Source organism: Symsagittifera roscoffensis, unplaced genomic scaffold, assembly GCF_963678635.1.
Source record: "Symsagittifera roscoffensis unplaced genomic scaffold, txSymRosc1.1 SCAFFOLD_245, whole genome shotgun sequence".
Lineage (NCBI taxonomy): Eukaryota > Metazoa > Xenacoelomorpha > Acoela > Convolutidae > Symsagittifera > Symsagittifera roscoffensis.
In genome coordinates, this window is record NW_026970947.1 from 1 (window position 1) to 15,285 (window position 15,285).

Consider the following 15,285-nt stretch of genomic DNA (forward strand, 5'->3'; position numbering starts at 1 on the left):
CGACAAAATTTATAAACAAAATGAATCACATGAGTTAACTTATTACTTAAGTCTTACTTTAAGTCTTAAGAGTTGCCACCGTAAGTCTTAAGAATCACCTGAGTTAACTTAATACTTAAGTCTTACCGTAAGTCTTAAGAGTCTTCACTTGAGTCTTAAGAGTTGCCAACAAAGTGGCACCTGTATCTGCAACTTAGATTAGAAAAAAGAATAGCCGTGGTTTTACACTGCGCTCACAAAAACTCGCTAAAGTAAAAAAAAGTTGTTGCCAGAAAAAGTCTTGATTTGATAGCGATTTGTAACTGCAAGCGTTAGTCGAAATTTGACTGAACTAAAAAAGTAACCGAAACATAAAAAATCCGTCAGTTTTCGAAAATTAAGTCAAATCAATTAGCATACCAGTACGCGAACCGTTTTCGATAGAGCAGAGAGTTTCCGAATTTGAACATTTTTTACTTCTGATTTTTTGAAAACGCTTTAAAAAATCTTGAAAAATTGTCAAATCGCAGAAATTAATGCATTTGAGCAGTCATTTTCAGAGGCAAGGGCTGCACTCCGAGAGTACCTTGACGGCACCCAACTACAGGGCTGGGAATTTTAAATTTCATTTATCTAAGATTTCTGAAATTTTTTTAGCATCTTAAAAACCTTCGTACATCGTAAGCTGAAAAAATTTGGATGTTCTTGTTTGGAGGCCAAACGCACATCCCCTGCGAAGCCCTAATAAAATCCCACTATCGGGTTGCTAACTTCAATTTTGATGAATTGATCATTAAATTCGAACTGCTAAAAATCGAAAAAAAATCGCTGCAGTCTACAATGTCGGTTAAACGTGAAAAAGGTTTTTCGTTAAACATGCAAAAATATGACGTTGAAACAGCTTAAGCACGGAATGATAATGCAGCTCGCATTAAAGTCTATAAAAGATTACAGTTTTTAAAAGAGATCCTCGTGGGGTTGATTTTGAGTATCAAAATGTTTGGAACCCTCGTCCGATTGATCTCAAGGATAAAATCAAAAACTTTTAACATTAATAAATAAGCCGACAGAATTGAAGCCGACAGCCAACAAACTAAAATTTAATCAAAAATTTTCGTCAAGCTCTTGTTTGAGTTGATTTAATATCTAAATTGGATCCAGGAGGGCTTTGAATGTAGTGTAAGCAAGGTGATATACACCATTCCGAATTTAAACCGAAAGAGCTTAAGTCTCAAATACCATGAAGCGGAAAATCATCAGGAAACGGTTATTATTCCATCTATTATTATACATACAAAAATTAGATTTCGGGATACATCATTTAAAAGTAATTATTAATAATTAGTATTCAATTTGACTTTTTGAAAAATTGAGCATGTCAGCAGCATCCCAAAAATTCAAGTGATTTTGCTAATAGTAGCCAGAAAACGGTAAAAATGCAGCTTTATAAGAAAATTAAGAAAAAATAGAAATATCTCGAATTAGTTTAACTGTGATACGCATCGGATTCTCGAAGCGGCATCTTCGAGCTTAGGAATCTAACGCCCTGCCCTCTCGGCCACGATCACTCAGCAATCGGCGAACACTAGCCACAAATAAAGCAGCTACTTATGCTGATGAATTGCCAATGCGATGCAGAAAAAGTGCCTATGAAAAGTTCACGCAATTTTGCTTGCAATAATTTGGAATATAGCAAACTGAAAGCATCCACGCTAAATTTGCAGGTAATTAATTGGAAAGCATAAATCCACAATATATAATGTATGATTTATGCATTTTAATAAACTGCGTGATTTATTGAATTAGAAATTTTCTGAAATCGAGTTTTTGCACTGTTGTTTGAAACAAATAGCTTTTTTTCGGTTCATTTGATTAATTAAAAATGAATAAACTGAGTTAACTTATTACTAATCGAATGTCAAAAGACCTGCTATTAAAAGTCATAAAAGAGCCAACAAAAGTGGCACCAATGCCTGCGATTTAGGTTGGAAAAAAACCGTAGCAAGTTTTTGCTCGAAAAAATTGCTGATTTGATAACGATTGCTATTTGCAAGCGTGAAATTTGACTAAATTAAAAAACATTACCCCAAACATGAATAATCTGTCATTCTTCGAAAGTCAAATTAATTAGCATAAGAGTACGCTAATCGTTCGCGTAAAATTATATTGATGCTGATTGCTTTTCGAAATACTCAAGGCGTTAGGAGTGGGAAATATACACTTTAATCGATCATTTCACACTCGTGCTGCTTTAGTATTTTCGTGGTTGAGCCGATTAAATTGGTTCCTTCTCAAATATAACACTTACTATTGAACTAAAAAACAGCCTTCTCAAACTATTTATTTTGAAAAATAATTTAAGACCAATCGTTCTAATTAAGAAAAGTTACTACGATTTCAAATTCTGAACGTCAAAACTACTATGCAATTCATCATCTACTTCAGTTTGCTTCAAGAGTTCATTTCCCGTCAAATGACGCCGCGGCAGCTTCAACAACAATTCCATGTCAATATTAAAGTGAGTTTTAAGAATAGAGTTTACGTGTTGCATGTTGTTCAGAACTGCTTCTACTTTAAACTGTGGTTCCACCAAAGTGTCTTCAGTTGAAATTGGACCCAAAGTTTGCAGAGAGACTTTATGTGCAGTGGCATATGTTCTCTGTTTGTGTGCAATTAGGTGCAATGCCTTCCTGCAGAAAAAACCACTGCAGTTGTGAGTATTCATCTCCATTTCAACATATGGAAGAGACATTCGCTTCAGTTGTATGTCATGCAGGATTAGTGTGTTTCTGTGCAGAGTGCGTGACCTGTTGATAATGTCCTCTGCGTCTCTCTCATAACCCTCCAAATCATCATTGTCCCTAGCGGGAAGCTAAAACAAAAACTATTCAATCACTCCAATACAAACGTAATCTGCTCCTAGCAAACTTTTAATACTTTTCACCTCCAATAGTTGGCTATGGCTTCTTTGAGAAAAAAAATCAAGTTACCACAGAAATTGGATATATGATAGATCATAACACAAGTAGTACACTCATGGAATAAAGATGTTGCGCTTTTGTTTCCCACCAATGAAACGAACATCGTTTTCTCTGTTTATTACTTGTTGACGCATTTTCATACTAACGTAAAGAGTTGGATTGTTTGTACTCAAAACAATTCAGGGATAAGCTAAAGATCTCGCCTATCCACTCAATAACACGTTTGAGAATCGACAGAAAACTTTTTCCATCGAGCTTGGATACTTGACCAGAATGAAAAATGTTGTAAGTGGGTTTTTGGGCTGATTCCAACTCAGAAAATCTCACAGGGATTTCATGGTTTCATCAAAACCTGTTTGGCTGTGATTCGAATTCCAAAATACTCAAAAGTTCTACGAGCGTGAATATTATTTAAAGTTTTCTGTTTGCTATTCAGCAGCAAACATGAAGTTTGTTATTCACACTGGAACTTAGCGATGAGCTGTTGTGAAGGGGTTATATGCCTCCACAGGTCGGTTGTTCGAGGCCCACCATGATTCATGCTCGTTGCTTGAGGGCGAGGCAACATTACAGAGCCCAGAAAAATAAACAAAAAAATGCATGCATCTCTTAAGCAGTGATACAACATTCTCCGTGATGAGCTGAACAGCTCGTATGTCGGTCCTTTACCTAGTGGATAAATCGCCTTAACTTTTAACGAGCTGATAAATCAAACTCTTCTTTTACATATACACATGCTATTTTCCTACTTTTTTACGACACTATAAAGTTCATTGATGTACTTTAAAAGTATACAATAATCTGTTGGTCAATCAATTCACCTGACATTTTTAACATTTTGCACCGTTTTTTTTTGCGACAGAAACTGAGTTCAAAAACACTCTACGAGTAGCTAACCATCCATATAATCTAAAGAAAAGGCTGATTTTTTTTTCAAAAAAATATCCTTTAAGCTAGCAAAAAAGAATTCGAGGCCAACACTTAATTCGTTGTCTATTAAGAGATTTTAGCAACAATTAACAATACCACCTCTAGAAATGAAATTGAATGGCCGACTGACGTCATCAAAAGAACGTTTCAGTAGTTTACAAATATTATTTTAAAAAACTTGAAGTGAAGAAAGAATTCAATTATTCTTGAAAATAAATGAAAAAACAAAAATTATTAAAAAATGAAAACTTTGATTTACCTAAATTAAAGCATTTCATATGATAAATCAAAAGATGACCAATAAATTTATTTGAAAAAGCCAAAACTTCAAGTACATTTCTCTCAACAGCGGGACTTTTTTTTAACACAGGCCAAGCTACGCTTCGCAAACACGAGCGAGGAAAATGCAAAAGAGAGCTCTAAACAGGCAAAAAAAAGTGGAATAAGGATTTAAAATACACCTTGAAAATTTTTTCTTGAGACCAGGAGTATCACGTCCTCATATAGGATCCACGGCGGCTTGTAATTTTACTAACACTAGCAACCAATAAAGCAGCTACAGTTTCTATCAAATTGCCAATGTAATGCAGCAAAAATTCGACCAAAAAATAAAACTATTTAAATTTTCCGGATTTGAATATCCGATCTGTTGATTAAGAGTCTTACGTCGTAGCATCTGCGCCACAGTCGCTTGGAAGTAAACTAGTTGCCGTTAAAGCTGGAACTACCTGTTCTAATATTTTAAATCTCATATTGTACTGATACGGAAATTAACTTTTGGTAACTTCATTTTAAAAATGAGCTTAGCGCTAAAACCTAGTATTTCTCTGCTTCAATATAGGATTGAACAATTATTTGAAGGAGAAAACGACTCTTCGCTCTTTCAATTGAAGTCTTTATCTCAGATTTGGCTGAGTAATTTTCGAAAAAAAAGTGAAAAAATCGATCAAAAATTTGATTTTTTCCAAATCCATAAACTTTTCTCTACTTGAACAAGGGAATAGCCACTGCTTTCCACACCCTGATTTTCAGAAGGAAGACTACCGCACCTTGATTTTTCAGATTGAACACTTAAAATCAGATTCAGCTAGTAGTTTTCGAGAACAGTGACAAAATTTCTTAAAACGGTAAAAAATTAAAAAGGAATGTATCAGAAGTCCATATCAGCCCTGCATAAAAAAACAGGGCAAAACAGATTATTCAGGGAAAATCGATGCGCCATGTTAGTTTTAATGAACTATCAACCTTCAGAATCAGCAGGTTAGTTTTTGAAAAAGAATAACTAGACATTTTTCTCAGGCCATATTTTGGTTCAAAACCCAGTGCATAGCCACTTGCGCAGGTAAGATTTGCATAATTGGCTTTTTTCGTTCGGTTAAACCCTCCGAGTAGTTGATGAGAAAAGTCAAAAAATTTTAAAAATTAACCAAAATGTCAAAAATGGGCCTGTTTGAGGCCAAAACTTTTTCTACCATAATTAGGGAATAGCCGTTTGAAAAGGGGAGATCCCCATAATTTGTTCTTTTGATTAAAAAATGTATCTCAGATTTGTGCATTTAAAATTTGAGTAAATGAAAAAAATCAAAACAAATAGACCAAAAACCCCTACTGAAAATTTCGAAGACCGTAGAACATGAGGCAAAATGAAAAAAGATTAGCCAAAAATGCAGGCACATAGAAGAGTAGCCGGTGTTTCCATTGCTACCATTTTTTTTGAAAATCGGTAAAGTAATGTTTTAGAAAAACTGAAACTTCTGCGAAAAGTGAAAAAAAATTCTAAAGGGTCGCAAAAAAAAACGAAAAACAACAAATTCCATACATACATGTTTTTTTTTCAAACAGGACCTAACACTATTCAAAAACGAAGCAGCATTATATACCTTCATTTTGTTTACACTAAAATAAGCTTTAAAATGGTTCAATTGAAATACACGAAAAGTGTCACCAAATGAGCACTTTTATTTGCGACTTGGGTTGGAAAAAAATCTCCGTAAAATACACTACGGTTAGTTTGTGTAAAAATCATTTGACTGTAACTACAGCCAATCAATATGATCGTATTCCAACAACTGGGATTAAATGACAACTGGGAACAGGTAACCACATGAAACTTGATTCTATCTAGAGTAGTCTTCAACTAAAAGCGCGTTGAAAAGACAAATGAACATCTTTATAAGTCTAAATATATTTTTTTTTAACAAACGAAACTGCACTTCGCAAACACAAGCAACAAAAAAGTAGCTCTAAAAAACGTGTCTTGTGTCGAAATCCAACCCCCGGCCTGGAGATTAGGCAAAAGTGCCACCAAAAAAGTTAGGTTGGAAAAAAGTTGGAGTTTGCAATATGACGCTACACTCGCTAGTTCGGTTGTGTAAACATATCTCAAACGACAGTCGAGTTGCGTCAACATAATAGTGCCTTTTACTGATTTTATTTGGTGTAGCGATAAAACCATTGCTTCCAAAATCTGATTTTGCAGCGGAAAAAAATTGAATCCCAAGTTGCTCCTCATTCAATAGTCATAACGAACACTCTATCAACTGGGAATAATGAGAGACTAGTTTGAAGCTACTCTTTCTTAATATTCGATATACAGCTCTTACTTTGCAATCCCGATAGACTTCACTCAATCGAAGATCGGAAAAGAGTAATGAATGCAGGTAAACAAAAAAAACACTGACATTGTTGATAAAACCTCAACTATCGAATTTCAAAGAAAAAAATAGATGCCCTTTAAGCTCTTTGAATTTCTACAACAATTTATGACCATCGTTTTACAGAAAACTGTATCAATAGGTAAAGTTTTCATTCCGCTGGAAATCTAAAAATTAAATGCCACCTTCGAAATCTTTCACGTTTTTTTTTACGCCATTTGCACGTTCGTATTTGGAGAGTGCTATTTACGTCACTTTCAGCAGATGAATTTCAATTAAACTCAAAAAGTGCATTATATCTAAGTGCATCAATATGTTAAAACTTTTTCCTGAAAAAATAATGAAGCAAGACCTATATAAGACTCTTTACTACGTTCATTACTCTTAATCACTACGTTCATTACTCTTAAAAAATGGAACAATAGCAGTTCAATTGTGAACTGAAGATGCTTACAGCGAGTTGTTTGCGTAGCCCCACTTGGTAGTCATACACAAACTGGAACATCTTCTTCTTCAGCCACTTCCGCTCCACCTGGCTGTATTCACACCTGTGTCTGTTGCCCCCACCCAGAGTGTGATCATCAGTTGCCAGTCCAAACTCCCCCACCACTCTGAACTTCTGTCTCCAGTCCAGTTTAACAGCCTCGTCCCTCACTGCTTTGGATACCTCCTGTTATCGAACATTTTAATATTTATTTTTGACATTTAATTTAGTTCAAACTTAATTAAAAAACTATGATTTCAAATATATATTTTGTAATTTTATTTAAAACCAGATTCCAAATTTAATTTTTAAATTTCATTAAAAAAAATTACTATCTCTTTTTGGTGGAGCCATGGCCGCCATAGTTTAAGAATAAAAAAATCTGTGCCTGTGGCTATAAATAAAGGCAGTTACAGACGCTTCTATTTTACAGTTTTGATGGTTAAAGGACTTTATGTTGGAACAATGTCCTCGTTTCCGCTGCAATTTAATGTAATTGCTACTACTTTTTGCAACCAGAACAATAACATAATTTCAAAAAAAAAGAAAAGGCTCCATTCAATGCTCACTTCTGTCTAAAAAACTTCAAAAAATCTGTAAATCTTCATAAGCTCAATAAACTATCACATTATATCACATTCATAAACCGAGAGGATTTTCAATTTAAATCAAAAGCCAAGTCCGTACTGTGGCAACTTAGTCGAACATATAAGCAGAAAAACGATCGTCCGAAAACTATTCTTTTCAAGAGGAAACTTTTCCAGTTTTAAAAAAGCAGGCCCAGGCTGGATTCAAACGTATTGCGATAGCTTGAATTGTTTCTCAAAAAACTAAGTTTTATGCAGCAAGCTACTCGAGTGATGAGACTTTGAAAGGCTTCGACGTGTTTTCATGTCTCAATTTGGTTCGCAAAAAACTAAAGCGAAGAAACGTTGAAACATTTCAATTTGCTTTGATGACTTAAATTGGTTTGCAAAAAACACAACTTGAATTGCCCAGAACTTGAACTGCTCATAAACCGAGCTTCAAATGATTCTGTCATTCAGTTAGACAAATAGTTTAGCTGACCAAAGTTTGTTGCCACGAAAAAAGTACTTATAAGACAGCTAGGTGACCTGTTTAACAAGGAAACTTCAACCTCTATTTGATTCAGCATATCATATAATGAGTCGATTCAAAACACTGATTTCGATATTAAACGAACAAAATTCAAGCAAAAAAATATTGAAATGTTTCAAGTTTTCGGTTGATTTAGAGTTATGGTAGATTTTCAAATATTTTGTTTTCAAGAAAGCTGTTTGAATTGATATGCACAAATCTAGTTTTTTAAGCCAGCTTTTCAAAAAATGAAACGGAATGACTTGTTGTTTTCATACTTTTAGCGTTTCTGAAAATGTATTTTTAAGCATGCATTTCAAGGATTGAGTTTTTTTTAAGCTTGAACTTATAGCTTGAAACGTTCCGATAGAGGAAAATATTTCAACCAAGCTATCACATAAATGAACAGTGCACTATTTTGAAAGATTGTTCAACAGCATGTTATAGGTTAGCAATAGGAGCTTTGAAGGAAGTTATTCAAGCGAATGCGATAGCTTGAATTGTTTCTCAAAAAAATAAGTTTTATGCAGCAAACTACTCGAGTGATGAGACTTTGAAAGGTTTCGAGGTGTGTTCATGTCTCAATTTGGTTCGCAAATAACTAAAGCGAAGAAACGTTGAAACATTTCAATTTGCTTTGATAGCTTAAATTTGTTTGCAAAAAACTCGAACGCAGAAAACTTTGTTTGAATCAGTAAAAAAAACTAGAAAAACTTTGAAAAATAAATGCCCTCTCTCTGCGGGAAGTGAACCTCAGACCTTGGGCTTTCAAGTTTTCCAGTTGACTGCACTAAAAATTTGAGCAAAAAAGCAGCAAAAATGTGTCTTAAAAAGCACGAAAACAAACTTTGCATGTAATCATTGGTAATGTAATAAACTAAACGCAACCACACTTTAAATTGGAAAGTTTTAACTAAAGCTGCGTGTAAACTATGCAATACAAAAATTTGCCAAAAAGACTGAGTATCAACAATTCTGATTTTTTTTGTTGTGACTATTGAAAATGGGAGGAGCTTCGTATTCGGGTGTGTTTTAGTTTTTCTCTTTTTGTTTTCCACGCAAAATCAGGTGCCACAAATAATCATCGTAATAGGTCGTGATATATCATCTTGAAGCCCTTTCAATCGTTATTTCAACAACTTTCCAAAGAATTTTTAAAAAAGTTGTCCCAGTCTCAAGAAAAACGGTTGTAAAAGTGTTGATTTTAGTCCAAATTCGAGCGAATAAAGCGAGCGAGCAGCAGATTTACATGAAAATGAAAAGCGTATTTATGCTTACTTTAAGCCATGAAAATTTAATTTTACTCAAAAAAAGTCGTTGAAGCTCAATAGCGCCATTTTGCGAATTAAATCCTTCAAAAAATCAAAAGTTTCTGCAAAAAAAAAACGAGAAATTTTTGTATCTTTTATAATTTTTTGGTTTTCTTGTTATTTTTCTTCAACTGTTGCCCAATTTGCCTACTTACTATGACTGAAGTTCAGATTCTTTTATCACACCACGCAAAAAAAACGACAGTTTGACACAGGCGAAGCAAAAAGCAGCTCTATAAAGTGCAATATGAAAATATTGAAATAAGCCTCGAATTAGCAAAAATTCGACTAGGTCTAGCATTCACTGTTCGACCTAGTGCAATCAATCTCACGCACTTACCACTTAGCCATGCACGCTAAACTACTTATAAACATTAGTCACAAATAAAACAGCTACAAATGCTAATAAATTGCCAATGCCATTCAGCGAAATTGACACCAAATACAAATAGTCAATATTTTGCAAGTGATAATTTGGAATATAACAACCTGAAGGCATCCACACTAACTTTGCATGTAACAAATCAGAAATCATAAAGTCACATTATGTATAAATTATGCATTTCAAAAAATGCCTGAAAAAATTGCGCGTTAGATTGAGTTGGAAATCGAATTTTTATGTTGTTTGAAACAAACAACTTTTTTTTCGGTTTATTTGATGAATTAAAAAGCATCAACTAAGTTAACTTATTACTAGTCGAATGTCAAAGCCCATGCTGTCACAAAATGTAACGTGCCGCAAAAAGTGGCACCAATATTTGCGACTTAGGTTAGAAAAAAAAGAAGGTTCTTAATAAAACACTAAGCTGACGCTAGTTGAAATAAAAAGGTTTTTACTGTAACTTTTTTAAGACTTCGGTCGGAACATTCTGTGCTACTTGCACAGTAACCGGCTAACCTTGTTTAATCTAACAGTTGTATAAAATGAACAGCTTTATTCATTTCATTTGATGAATGAAAAATGAAATCAACGGTGTCAGCTTATTAATAATCAAATGGTAACGAATATGCTAATAAATAGCTTATTCAGTCTTCTGCTGATAAGTGCCACCAGAAGTAGCACTAAAAATTGCAACTTTGCTTGCAAAAGACTGGCCTTGTATTATCATACTACACTGCACTTGCGCAAATTTAGGATTGGTAACAAAAAACTTAACAGGCAAACTAGCCAAAACAATTAACACGAGTCGGCAAAAACAACCTCTCTCAGAAAATGTTTCATGCAAACTCGTTTTTTTTGCATACAGAATGAATAAATATCAAAGTGGTGTTGAAAAACTGAATTTGCATGTGATATAGGTTGAAAATTTGCAGATTGTTCTTTGTAATTAATTCCATCAGCTTTTACTATCTGCTACTTGATATGCATTACCTGTCGTGGACTGACAGCCAGCAGGAGAATTCCAGACGTGAACTGGTCCAGGTAGTTGACTCTAGATACAGATAAAGAGGGGTGGAAGGGACCCCTGACTAGAGGGTGGTGGGGGAGGAGAGCGGACACACTGACTATTGCTAATTTGCCATCTTCAGAGACACGCTCCACTTTTGGATGACTCATCACTTCGTACTGCATTTGCACGTCTTCTGACCTAAACTGAAAGTGGTTATGTAGCACACAAGTCATAAAGCAGACAATTACTTTTTAAACCAATCAGAATTGAGATAAGAACACAAACGTACGAAAAAAATTCTTTATTGTTCTTGCGTAAACTTGCTTTCCTCATCTCGATTCTGATTGCTTAATAAATGTATTTGTCTACTTTATGACGAGCCTGAAATAAATGTTGTCTTCTTTTTGACCGCTTTTCACTGAAAGTGCAAATAATTCATGGTGGCGACAAATGAGACGATAGTCGTTAGTTAAGACGACATTTAAATCCAAGGCGGTTTTACGAACACAATTAATTTCACAGAGGCAAAGCTGAGCATCGCAACACTTGCGATGCGATTAAAACATTGCACTACAAGATGTTGATTTAAAAAAAAATAATTTTGTTGAAAAATCAAGCTGTTAAAATTACTCGGAAAAAGTCAAAAAAACTATCTACAAAAATTTCATATCTTTGTATCGGATGAGGTTCATAAACAGTCTAAGCAAGCATTGGGAACGAATGACCGAGCAAAAAATTAGGCAAAAAAACGTGGGTAGACCCTCGTTTAGCCGAAAACGAAATTGTTATTATGAAAGAACCAATACCCTCCTGAAGCAGGCAAATTCATTTTTAAAAAATTGTCCGAAAAACTACGCAAAATAATTTGACTAAGCCGATATATCATAAGTTGAACCCATTTAACCGAAAAAACAAATGTATGGCCTTAAAGCTCAAAAGAACAAATGTATGGCCTTAAAGCTCTTTGAGTTTCTAGAACAAACTATCGGCACTTTTTCGATAACATTAACCAAATTTGAGAAAACTGGATCAAAAGGTAAATTTTTATTTCACTGGCAAATCTGAAAACTGAATTTCATTTTCGAAACTAAAAGTCGACCACGTTTTCGCGAGCTGTTAACTTTCGCTGTTCAATGGTGGAACTTGCCTTCTTTTTAAGAAAAGAAATGAACTGAACTTTAAAATAAATCAAAACTCAAACCGCGATAAAGTAAATTTGATCCTGAACAAATTTAAAGACTTTTCCTGAAAAACAAAAACGAAAAAAAACACCGCGATTTATATAAGAGTCTTAAATATGTTCATGGACCTTGGAACTACAGAACAATTTCAAATTTAAGTGAAAATTTGAATCAAAAATAAAAAAAAACCTAAGCTTTGGAATGGAACTGCTTGAAAAACGTATTGCATTAGGAACAAAACGACAAATGAGCCAAAACAAGACAACCAAAAGTAGTCAAAAAAATTAAGACAAACAAAAAAACAACAAATGAGTCAACAAAAAATTAGACAACCAAAGCAGCTCTTAAAAATGCAATAAGAAAAAGTAGAAATAAGCTTCGAATTAGTAAAAGGTCGGCTACGGCTCGGATTCGATCTGCAACCAAGAGACTATGAGTCACCCGCACTAACTAATCCGCCACGGACGCTTAATAAGTACCAAATGCTAGCCACAAACAAAGCAGAGTACTGATGCTATGAAAATTCTAATGCTACAGATCGTGATTACAGCAAAAATGCCACCAAATAAGTGAACACTTATACTTGCGAGCTAGGCTGAAAAAGACGGTTTCTACTAAACCATACGCGCGCAAGCTCGCTAGTGTAAAGGAAAGTTGTCTACGGGAAAAAAAGTAGGTTGTACCAAACCATTACCCCTCCCCTTAGATAAAGTTAGTCGAATTTTCGACCAATTAGAATGCAGCAAGTTCGAATTATAAATAGAACGCCCCAGTGCTATATTACTGCTTTTATTTATAGGGGTGGCAATAATTTAGTAGATAAAAAAGGGGAAAGGGATTTTTAGGTAGATGGTATAGTTGCCGATTACAATTCACTTGCTCTTGCAAAAACAGAATATAGGTCTTTTATTATCATTGGAATACTTACTAGTTTCATATGGATGTCCTTTACCCCCAAACGAAAAAGCACAAACAACCTTGATTCAACTTAAAATGCATGCATAAAAGCGGTCACTGAAAGGATAGCCGCCAATAAGGTTAAAAAAACTCGTTCGACCAATTCATGGGGAGCAGTGGTGAAGTGGTTACGTCTCCGCCTCTCAATGGAAAGGTCGGATGTTCGAGGCCCACCATGATCCGTGCTCGTTGCTTGAGGGTGAGGCAACATTACCCAGCCAAGAAAAATGACAAAAAAATAGCATGTAGTTCTTAAGCAGGGGCACAACAGCGGTTCGCCGTGATGAGCTGTACAGCTCGTATGTTGGTCCTATCCCTCGTGGATGAATGATCTTACATTATCAGCCATATTAAGCGCGGAAAAAACACATTAAACAGGGAAAAGCGTTTGAGAGTTTCTAAATTCAACTTTCGTGGTTTTAGAATAGCTTGTCAAAGGTTTTCTCTTGTTTCTCGGACCAAGTTAAGATCCTCGAACCCCACCCCCGTCTGGGGGGGTTAACTTGGTTCTATTTGGGAATTTTCATAAAATTCAGCCAATATGAATCGAGCAATAGCCAGTAACGCGCTCAGATAATTGAATCTGAATTTAATGCTGAGGCGAGACGGAAGATCTTAACTAGGTCCATCTGGGGGAGGATAGTAATTTGATCTTGTTTCTCTAAACCCTGGTTCAATTAAATGACTCTGACTTGCTATTACTTTGACCACGCCAAAGCCTCGCTGGTTTCTACTTACGAAAAAGCGCTTTGAACCAAGTTTTGCTGTAGTTGTACGAAATCCAATCGCCGTTCTGCACCTTCTGTCATGATGCCTTTTGAGATTTGGGTCAAATATTGAGATAGCTCAGATAGTTTCTTTTGGTCTGTCTCTCCTGTATCGGTAGGTATACAGTTGTTCACCTGCTCTTCTATACCTGTTAAGGATTATACCTTCTTTAGTATCAAGTTAACACTTATGTCAAAAAAAAAACAAAAAAAACTGTTCCTTTTTTCAAGAAACGGCCACTTAAGCTTTGCAAACCACTAAAACTTTCACCCAAATTTTTTTTTGTATTTTCTACGCTTACTCTCTATTTTTTCAAACTTTAACATCATTTTACAAATGATACTTACTAGTTCTGTCTCTATTATTATATACTTTTCGAATACTTCATCAACTGAAGCCAGTTTATTTCTGAAGATTTAAAAAAATTGACTGGTTATCAATCTCATCACTAGCCTCTCCCGTCTTTTTCCCAGTTGACCAAATAGTGCTGTTTTGGGACTGGGCCATGGTGGTAGTTTCTGTTCACATCTGCTAATACACTCTGTTGCAACTGTTTCACCACCTTCCCATATGAGACATTTTGAGGCTTATAGACAGCTACGAGTCCATTCAACAATCGCATGAACTCAACTGAACTCTTTCTTCCCACAGTACTCATTTTCACATCTTCAAATGACATCAATTCGAGGTCAAATATTGTAATCAGGGGTTATTCATAACAATGCCAGGCTAAACCGTGGAAAAATTATGTGGAAAAATTGCTAAGCCGGCTGATAGAGCAATCCGTAGAAAATCATTCCAAAACTTATTTTATTAACTTTTTTCGAGAGTTAATTTTGCACCCTCCAAAAAGAATATCTTATTCAAAAAAAAGTGCGCAAGACAAAGTAACCAGACCTAAAAACAATAAATAACGAAAACTCGACAAAAATTTATTTATTACCCTTAGGTCATATGAACCCAGCGATATTATTGGGTTTTTTAAGGGATGTAGTAATAATAAATAATGACTTATGACTGTTTTGTTTTCATTTTAAAAAATTATTTGACATTGCCAAGCAATTAAAATTTTTCCGAGTTCAATCATTTTCTTTGACTTTTCAAAATTGAACTAGAGCCTGATTGAAACCGGAACAATGATGGATACAAACAATTAGTTGATTTTCATTTCTTCTTTGCCTAACTCTCGTAGGTTGAGCCTACTTTTTGTACCCTAGATATTCCCGTTTTCATGTTTTCCTAAAATTCTGTTTTTCGGAAAACTTTTGTGCCATCTGGGACTCGATCCTGGTGCCGCCGGGGATTTGATCCTTTGATTCTTTATATCTGATTTAGTGATCGATTTTTGATTCTTTATCTCTAATTACGCCCATATTTAATTAACTAACTTTTGTGGTTAACTTATCAAATAGTTTAAGGGTGACCCTGCGAGTCATGACGATTTTAGAGTTAACTAACAACAATTTCCACTTCATTTGAAGACTTGTCATTATGGAATATTTTCCAGCAGTTGACGAGTTGGTATGCGCGGGAAAAGCCAAAAAGGACGAGC

At 34.9% G+C, this 15,285-nt stretch overlaps 1 protein-coding gene across 1 annotated transcript; it reads right to left on the minus strand.

Annotated features, from left to right (window-relative positions):
- Positions 1-2,354: 2,354 nt before the first annotated feature.
- On the minus strand, positions 2,355-14,395 carry LOC134856047 (pseudouridylate synthase TRUB2, mitochondrial-like). Its single transcript, XM_063872416.1, has 5 exons — positions 14,187-14,395; positions 13,704-13,881; positions 10,809-11,025; positions 6,999-7,214; positions 2,355-2,851 (listed from the first exon to the last, which is right to left on the minus strand). The coding sequence occupies exons 1-5, from the start codon at positions 14,389-14,391 to the stop codon at positions 2,369-2,371; spliced, it is 1,299 nt and encodes a 432-aa protein (XP_063728486.1). The 5' UTR covers positions 14,392-14,395; the 3' UTR covers positions 2,355-2,368.
- Positions 14,396-15,285: the final 890 nt, after the last annotated feature.